The sequence below is a fragment of the Branchiostoma floridae genome, chromosome 1, assembly GCF_000003815.2.
Source record: "Branchiostoma floridae strain S238N-H82 chromosome 1, Bfl_VNyyK, whole genome shotgun sequence".
In the NCBI taxonomy this organism is placed as follows: domain Eukaryota; kingdom Metazoa; phylum Chordata; class Leptocardii; order Amphioxiformes; family Branchiostomatidae; genus Branchiostoma; species Branchiostoma floridae.
In genome coordinates this window covers 18,729,786-18,739,004 of record NC_049979.1, presented here as the reverse complement: position 1 = coordinate 18,739,004, position 9,219 = coordinate 18,729,786, and the positions used below count along the sequence as shown (strand labels likewise).

The 9,219-nt window shown below is 39.6% G+C and overlaps 2 protein-coding genes across 2 annotated transcripts in view; one reads left to right on the top strand and one right to left on the bottom strand.

Annotated features, from left to right (window-relative positions):
* Nucleotides 1–6,412, bottom strand: part of LOC118426381 (carnitine O-palmitoyltransferase 1, liver isoform-like) — a 10,779-nt gene extending 4,367 nt beyond the window's left edge. Inside the window, exons 1-15 of the mRNA XM_035835736.1 lie at nucleotides 5,972–6,412; nucleotides 5,597–5,709; nucleotides 5,352–5,468; nucleotides 4,879–4,955; nucleotides 4,292–4,382; nucleotides 3,985–4,012; nucleotides 3,599–3,651; nucleotides 3,399–3,485; nucleotides 3,085–3,203; nucleotides 2,310–2,374; nucleotides 1,963–2,061; nucleotides 1,530–1,579; nucleotides 1,241–1,325; nucleotides 699–805; nucleotides 458–524 (exon numbers count right to left, since the gene is read on the bottom strand). Coding sequence (XP_035691629.1) covers nucleotides 458–524; nucleotides 699–805; nucleotides 1,241–1,325; nucleotides 1,530–1,579; nucleotides 1,963–2,061; nucleotides 2,310–2,374; nucleotides 3,085–3,203; nucleotides 3,399–3,485; nucleotides 3,599–3,651; nucleotides 3,985–4,012; nucleotides 4,292–4,382; nucleotides 4,879–4,955; nucleotides 5,352–5,468; nucleotides 5,597–5,709; nucleotides 5,972–6,256 — 1,443 coding nt within the window. The 5' untranslated portion in view covers nucleotides 6,257–6,412. The remainder of the gene's footprint in view (nucleotides 1–457; nucleotides 525–698; nucleotides 806–1,240; nucleotides 1,326–1,529; nucleotides 1,580–1,962; nucleotides 2,062–2,309; nucleotides 2,375–3,084; nucleotides 3,204–3,398; nucleotides 3,486–3,598; nucleotides 3,652–3,984; nucleotides 4,013–4,291; nucleotides 4,383–4,878; nucleotides 4,956–5,351; nucleotides 5,469–5,596; nucleotides 5,710–5,971) is intronic.
* Nucleotides 6,413–7,022: 610 nt separating this feature from the next.
* Nucleotides 7,023–9,219, top strand: part of LOC118411261 (nesprin-1-like) — a gene marked incomplete in the record, with an annotated part of 114,399 nt that continues 112,202 nt past the window's right edge. Inside the window, 2 exon segments of the mRNA XM_035813467.1 lie at nucleotides 7,023–7,372; nucleotides 9,040–9,216. Of these exon segments, the coding sequence (XP_035669360.1) occupies nucleotides 9,138–9,216 (79 nt within the window).

The window sequence follows — 9,219 nt, the reverse complement described above, 5'->3', positions numbered from 1 at the left end:
GTCGATAAAAATGGCGGACTCGAAGATGCGAGAAAAATCGCACGTCGTGTTAGCTCCGATTATCAAGCAAGAAAGACACTATCATGACATAGGTGTAGCTTGTTGTAAAGTTTAACTATCACTGTTTATACATGAGGCGTCATGCAGGGATGTTAAGTATTCTACACTGAATAATTCCGCCGTGTTGAAGGCCATGTTCGTAAGCTGTTCGCTCGTCAACTCTCGCCATAGCGGTAAAATTCAAGCAAATTTTCAAGCATTGGTTGTTGGTACTTTCGAACTTAAACAAATGTTTTTACCGTGTGGTATTCAAGAGAGTAACTTAGTCAACTGTCACGGCCCATATCATGAGTGGGCACTCATGCGTATCGCAGCACTGCTCGTTTTTCCAACTAGTTCGGGATTAGGGATAGGTCGGAATTAGGACCGGAGACGTTAACCAATGAATGAAACTTACAGTCTTTTGTATGTGTGTCTTTGCTCCTTCTAATGCAGCGGCAAACCCATTCAGGTTCCACTGCAGCCTGAAATGAACACAAACTGTCATCTTGCCTTAAAAATTTAACTTGATATGAAGGTTTGATGTTGATCCAATTAGATATAAAAATCTACAAAAAAGTCTCCTTTCTTCTACTATAACAGTTACATGTACCATAATTTGCTTTATCATGTTTATGTGTTGCTTCCCTTCAACTTACTGTTTGGGCGGGGCAAGTTTCCTCCACCAGGCACACTGTTCAGGAGGCACCTGCCCGTTCTTGTACTGCTCATGGGAAAGTACATATTCCCAGGCTCGGGAGAATATCTGACAAGACAAAGATACAGGTTCCATTATTGTGTGAGGGACCTGTATGGAACTCATATCCGTCCTCAGTTCTGAAGATAGCAATGGAGATGAGACATATTACTCCTAGGGAGTGAACTAGGTATCAAGAACTGGGTGAAATGATATACTTCCACTAAACAGTCTTAAAACAGCTAGTCTTACTTGGTATAAGAGCCATCCAAAAATAAAAAGCAGCATTTCTATAGTTTTGACAATTAAATTGTCAAAAGTGTTAAAGTGTTATTTTTTGTAGACCTGGCATTGGCTGTAATAGTCTCAAAGCAGATGCTTGGGTAAAAAGATAATCAACTTTTCCCACAGAAGAAACAGTACCCAGATATCTGCTTGGAGCTTAGACAGTGGTAATACATACAGAATTCAAAATGTCACATGTAAGTGTCTCAGGGTATATACCGTTGCATCCATGAATGAGTGCTCCACTGTGGCTCCTGCTTTACCGTTGGGAAAGACCACAATTGTCATGGACTTGTCATACCACCTGTAACAGAGGTATAGAATTATATCAGAGCAGACATTGTACATACAGAAAGGCACTCGGCACTGCAAAAATAATTAAAAAATTAATATTCCGCCTAAGACTAAGTCTAGAATAGGGCAACACACCACAAATCTAGAGGTATCACACGAGATACTGCATGTATAGCATGTTGACATTGACAGACAATAGTATGGGTCCATGTACCTGTTGGTTCCATCCCCCATCATAACCAGCTTGGCCTGTTCACTAAGGTCCTTGAAAAATAAAGAAATAGAATAAAACAATGTTGAAGCTTATAATTAAGGCACACCAATTTTATTTGTTGCGTCTCGGATTCTGCTGTTCTTTTTTTCCCAATTTGAAAAATTTGGCCACACTTCCTGCCTCTCCTGACTCCCAAATAAACTATGGGCCTCAATTTCAGTGCCTGTACGTGGTTATTTTGGATGGTACGTATATTACCTTTTTTAAATATTGGGGCTTTGCTAATCAGGGACCACCCTAAAATATATGGATTCATTGCATAAAATACATATTGTTCACAATAAGTTAATTGCTTATCTAATTGATAAGACCTTCTTCTTTTAGTCTTCCATGGCCACACGCATTACAGTAAGCAGCAATGATGCACACCTACCTGTGGGGAAACAGTGTCCAAAGAGATGACAGTAATTGCTGTCTCAATGATCTCCAGAGACTCTGCATTTTGTTCTGACTCCAGCAGTACTTGACGTTGCTAACAAACATAAAAAATGTTTCAAACACATGACATACGTAACCGTGGCAGACTCAGACATACAATGGTTTTTTGGGCATATCCTTCAAATTGAATCAAATAAAAAAATTTAAGATATACCTGTTTTACCAACATTTTAAGATTTTTTTTCAGGGCAAAAGACTGCAAATTTAAGTCTACTATAGTATATTTGAGTTTGACCTGATGTTTCCTAAATCACATGCTTGACAACTGTCTACATCACCCACCTTAGCCCACACTGTTCTGTGTTGAGATGTGATCGAGGCAAGACTGTTGGCCAGGCCATTGCTATCTGTAATCACACAAGCACACCTTTATGGTTACAGAAAGTACCATCATCACCTTCACCTTGAGCATCCACCATGAGTACTGGTCAGTAGGTACACATTATCACAATCAATTTTGAACATTCAAAGTTTCAACTTCACAAAGACTTTATCAAATAATATTATGTGATTTTGAAGAAAAGAAATATGTGGTATGAGAATAAATTACCAAACATAACTTAAAGAAATGTTGAACAGCAAAACATGCATTTATTACTGTTGAAGACCAGTGCAAATATCTTCAGTTACCTTCTTGGTTGTATTTTTCACACTGAGACCAAATTCAAATGCATGCAGAGCACACAGCAACACCTTTACTCCAAGGCCTATAACCTGGATAAAGTGAATAAAAGTTCAGAACGTGCAACACAACAGAAATAAACATGAATGGAGTGTCGTTAAGTGAAAAACTAGCTACACAAAAGTTACAACAAACACAACTAATCACACAACCTACTGCACACACGAAAAACTATAACGATGCAACCAAGGGTTTGCTGATAAGGCTATTTTTCCAAGAAGACATTCTATTCATCTCAAAATCTAAAATTATACAGACATTTTTATCATAAAAATAAGAATGTGTCTGCGATTCATCTTGCCCATGAAGTGTTTTGATATCCTTATCACAACCCTCAGTACTCAGTAGTATGTCCAACTTTGTGCCAGGCCAAACCTTGTGCATCAGCTGTTTCACAGATGATCCTAAGTTGTTCCTTGATCTCAGCAGGTGAGAGCTGCTGCAGAGTACCTTCGTCATAGGTATAGACATCCATAGAGAAGTAACATCCTTTCCTGTAGGCACAATATGGGTATGTTTCATGCTGTTGTACTCTCCCTCATAACATACATGTGGTGCTTCAGAAACTATTCTGTAGTATTTAAAAAAACATGCATCCTTCACTAAAACTGAAGAAGAAATATGAATATCAATGGCTTAACTGCAGTTATTCTGCGTATTCCCTGAACAGCTTAAGGGTATGGTCTTACCTGATAATAACAATGTGCTTTGTGTGGTGATCTGTTACCAAGTAGTCTTTCTCCACACAAGGGATACGGCAAGTTCCAAACAGGTATCTACAACAGAAAGCCATTTTGATTAAGGTGACAAACCTTACATCAGGAATGACTGCCCTTAATGAAATCCTGGAAATTTAAAAATTCAAACTTAATGATAACTCAAACCATACCTGTAGCCATCCATGCACATAGGAACTCTAGTTTGAAAGAAAACACCCTGGAGCTGCAAAAATACCAGAAAACATGTTCTAAAAATATATATATATTATTCTTTGCATCAACCACTAAAACGTGGTAAAAAGCACTGAGCATTTGTCATCTTACAGCTAGTCTTCTTACGCTATGAAACAATTTACAATCATGACAAATAGTGCACTGGGAAATATATAAAAATTTGATCCCAAAAAAGGTAAAGGATAACATAAGTGTCACACATGTCTAATAAATATAAAAGCAGAAATGTATGATACAAAGCTGTCAGACTTCCCCCTCTTTTTGACAACTTTTATACACGAGCCACAAGGTAAAATACAAATCAATGAACAGCAGGCTATACCTTTTCACTGGACACCAACTCTCTAAATCTACAGTAAAAAGAAAATATCTTGTATTAGAAATAGCCATCCAGACATTTGGGAATCCAAAATGCTGCAGACCTTCAAGTACATTTTGTTACTAAAATGCACATTAGTGTCTTAAAACTGAATTTTGATGTTGAACCAGTAGAGGCAAAATTCCTCCCTGAATACAGACTGTATACCAAAGCCTCCATTTATCACAGGTCTCAAAAAGTAACTTTTAATGAGGAATCACAAACGATTGAGTTCTTGGTCAAAGGCTGACAAAAATGTAACAATAGTTACTTTAACAGGTTGTAGATGATGGTTGCTGCCCGTGAAAGTTGACAGGACGCTTGCAGCTCCAAACCATCAAGGAAGTAGTAATTAGAATTCTCTGAAACAAAGGCAGGATATGAAAATACAGATGATAAAGAATCAATTCTATAGCCTGGTATCCTGCCGTATTATAGCTCCCGAGTCTATAATACGGCTGGATACATCCTTGAATAGTTTCATCAGGTTGGTACATCACTGAATAAAGAGACTCTTTTTACACAACTATTCGTTTATTCCACACCAACGTTTCAGTGACCGTCTGTCACCTTCTTCAGGGCAAATACGGCTGGATATCATGCAGGCTATCAATTGTAGCAGTAAGTGTGTCAAGAATGGCCTAATAGAATACTGATGGAATAAATGTGTAGCCTGATAGAATACTGATAGACTGTGTAGATTCAACCATTCATATTGACTGATTTAAATCCACAATAGACAATGTTGTCATGTTTTACAAGATGAAGTACAATTATATCATTGTTGAAAGGGGCATATTTGTCATCATCTGTGACAGTCCAATCCCACTTTAATACTTTTAATAAAAGAACACCAACCTGGTAACGGCTCTCTGTTCTTCAGGTATATGTTTTCAATCCACCATTCTATCAACCAGCTCCTATTTTTCCATGACCTAATTAACACGACACAGAAGAAAGATCTTCAGGACATGAAACTAGCATTGTCCAAGCTACTTTAATTTGTGATCCATAGACAATTATTCATATAGAGGTTTAAAAAATAAGAATACAGCATCAAGCTAAAATTTCATTGGAAACATCTTCTTGAATAATGCATGAAAAATCAATAATATCACATCATACAGATATAGCAAGTTGGCAAAGACCCATTTTAATATCAGAGGCACCTGCAGACATGGTGCAGCATGAATATGAATCTCATTGTTATGCAGCATGTTAGCTCTTGATGTGGATTAAGGCCCATCAAGTGAACACAGATGCCATCCAACAAACACAAGACATTCCTTGGACGACACCTGATGTTATGAAAGCTAGACATCATGTAGTACCTTCTGATTAGATATTTCTGTAGAGGTTTTCCTTCCTTCTCCTGTAGAAGTCGCAGCGCTTCCTCAGTCCTGTCGTACTCTTCTGGTGACAGCAACGGTCTGGCAACATCAAGATACCTGGGTAGGGAAAGAAATGGGTCATTCTTTTCTGTACTTAACAAATTTGTTTGGACAAATTTGCATTGGACTGTAGCATCAATGACAGAGAATATAACACAATACCTACGAGATCTATTGAATCTTACTTTGTGCAGGTTGCAGCAAGATCTGGCACTGGCAACGGAGGTAATACACTCTGGAACTCAAACAACGAGTATGGTCCCTTCCCCATCACCTTGTCAACCAGGTAAAGCCACACCTGTAAGGTATGAAAAACTCATCCAATACCTGTCACATGATTCATTTGAAACCTCTATTTTTACTATTCCCTACATTTTGGAACGGCCTAATTTCGCAAAATTGAATCCAATGTTTTGTATTTTTGTATGCATTCCACGCACTCATTGGTTAAAAGTCCGCACACTGTATTACTGGTAGATAATTTCATTTGATGCCTACTATTGGAATTTATATAATTATACAACGTCATGACTCTCAGGTGATGCAGGTCTATTGTTTACCTTGGTGATTCTGCTGCGCGGTGAGTACATCCATCCCCTGTACTTGAGGAGAACCTTGAGGGACAGGACCCTGCACCATGTCCGGAGGTTCCAGCCGACACAGCCCACCACTAGCCCGCACACAGCGCCATTCCCGACAGGGGAAATACTCCAGAGGGGCGGGAACGTCGCGAAGGTGCCGGGGAAGTGGCGAGCAAGAACGACCCCTGTCGCCGCTCCTGCAGCCCCGATCACCATCGTCGAGACCATCGGAGAGTCCAGCATAGTCTTGCTGACAGTAGACATTATTAGATTCCTGTACACTTGGTATTTGCCTCCTGAACTTCCGATTGACCTTACACAGACTAGACCGGTTTCACCATCTTTGTCACCTTCGCTGTCATTGATCACATGATCAAAATATTGCACGACAGCAGCAGAACAGATTATGATGTTTCAACAATAACCAAGGCAATAACCCAACATTTTTGCATAACTTTGTAATAAAAAAATAGTTTGAATTATTAAAGCATATCGTTGGACGTTATAAGAAAAAATATGACGGTTTATTCCAAAACATGTTGATTTCAATATTGTGTTTACGTGAATATGCGATCTGGCGGGAAGCAGACGATTTTTTTAAATGTTACAATGTGAATGTTGCAAATTGGTGTTGCAAATGTGCAAATACAGTGTGGTGCAGTATGGTGTTGAATATTCCTAGCACCTTCATTCATCTTGCCCTGTCAATGACAATTTCGTTGCTACTTTCTATTTGTATTTCCTTTATGGTGTTCTTTCTTTTATACTCTTTGACAAGATAGCCTACTGTTCTGCTGCGCTTGCAATTCTTGTCAACTAAATAGAGGGCGTTGCTGACTATAATAAGGTTCTGGTTCCAGGTTATCAGGCAAAAGCCGCAGTTTATTACGTAGAAAGTACTATTTGATTATCATGGTGGCTTGCCGATGACAAACAAATGTGCAATCTATTCAACACTTTTCGAGGGCCTGTACGGTATTACTTCTCTATGATTAAATTATCTTTATTGCAACATTAATTTGAGAAAAGAACACGGTAACTTGATATAGCGTTTCAATGTCAACACTACTTGAACGTCGCCGCATATGTTAAGTCCAAAGTTTAGATGTTCGTACGAAAACAAGCTGCATAAAAAAATTTCGTCTTGGAATAGGCAAGATCGGTGTCCATCTGTAACCACGTCTTGCCGAGGGAGGGAAGGTACCAGACAGATCAGCCTCTTGTCCTCCGGGGAGTTCCCTGTGGTACATTTGCATATCTGTTGATGTGGACGAAATGTACACAACGCTTCCACACTTGTCATGCCATCAGCCCCAGGACAACATGACAACGGTCACTGATTCCTGAGCATCTGCGACACCAACAGGATCACATGCATCGGTACGAACATCACCCCATTTGATTTCGTGTAGGGGAGTTAGTCAAGGGTGCATCATTGTCTAAGATTTCCTGGACTCTGAAAGCCAGGCCTGCATGTGTCTCGGTGGGCGACCGTTTGTGCCCTGACGCCACACAAGTGATCTCCACTTAGCTTTGGTTATTTTGGGCCCAACATTTTTCACTCGAGGCCCGAGAGGAACAACGCGTCTTTCCTGAATACGGACATTTTTTCCTGCCCTTAAGGAATCTTAAGCTGAATTGTAAATATTCCGATTGTTGCAAGTCAGAGATGTGTGCCCGCCCCTTGAGCTGGTAAGTGCGGATAAGATTGAAGACGAGAGGTCCCTTGGGTTGATGTTTATCAATTAACGTTGATAATCAGGACAGTGTAGGATATGGGACATGATGGCCGTACTGAGGCACTGCCCTCCCCACTTCCTGTGCCGTTATACATTTTCACGGTGGAGTCTGATTTCTGTTCAACCCGTCAAGCATCCTTGAACTCTTGTGCCCTGGTATTTTGTATATTGTCATTTCACTCAAAATCTATCAAGTTAAACTGATTGTCATTGGTTTATGGCAAAAAAATCTGTTGATTTAGGTTTCTATTGTCATTTCACCCTAGTATGATCATATTTGTTAGCTGAAACTGTGGACCAAGACTAAAGAGGACTTGATGACCCTATCATATTGGCATTTGCAGTAATCCCCCACTGATTAGGCCATAATAGATAAAGACTAGCTGTTGATAAGTACTAGTAGGAGCTTTGGGAATACAAGTAATGTTAACCATCATAAGATATTCTAAAATCTCAATCTCACCACAAAAAGGACAACTGTATTCACTATGTAAACACTGCAAGAAAGGCTAAGGGAGTGGAAACCTTATCCTCCTTGTCACTGGTGGGTTGCACTGCCAAACATCATTGTGTTTTACAACAGCGTGCCACTATTTGTCAACTGAACTGTCAAAAACTTACTACAGGTGTCTGCCGCAAGCAGCAATTATGTTCCCTTCGTTAGGTAATGGTTCAAAACAGTTGTATGCATGGTCAGTAATGCAGTTAGCACACATGTAATAGTAGATAGAGGGGCACCTACACTCCTACTCACAATTGAGAAAGTTGTATTGATCCTTGATTTTATTTTTTAGTTCAAGGTAAGAAAAAAGTCTGTTGTAGTAACTATTGTGTAGACCAGTTAGCTACATGCGCCACAAAAATGTAGCCTCCAGGCTATTCCTGACCTTCTTTCCATCTGGCTATAACCTGTTTAGTGTATGTTGTAACAGCTTGTACAATGGACATTGGCAAATACACTGTAGCACCTGTTATTCAGCTCAGAAAGATAAAAGAACAAGTACAGCTACAGTAGCTACTGTTTAGCAGATTACTGGTGCATATAACTCTAATGTCTAATTTTCAGACTGTGTTTGACAGTACTGTATTTTACATCCACCAAGGCAATTCATCAGCTACACTACTTATAACTAAAATTAACCTTAAACTGTACTAGCTGAATGATTTCCTGTAAAGTTTATAATTATGACCTTATAGATCTATGTTGGACTTGTATGCCCATTTATATATTCTGATTTTAAGAGTGTTTGGGTTCTAAACCTCTTGCCAGCAGGCATCTGTGAAATGTGGGTATTTGTTTTGCCGCAGAGTCTGTTGGATCATCTGATCAAGAAGTGACCCTCAAGCGTCACAAGAGGTTGGGATTTTGCTGAAATGTCGCTGCGGGTGTGGTGACTTAGGGGAAGATGTCAGGCCAACGAAAGAGACCGCCATTATTGGGATCCATCCCGAGGAGCCTGAGCTCACAGATCGGCAGCAGGAGAGGTA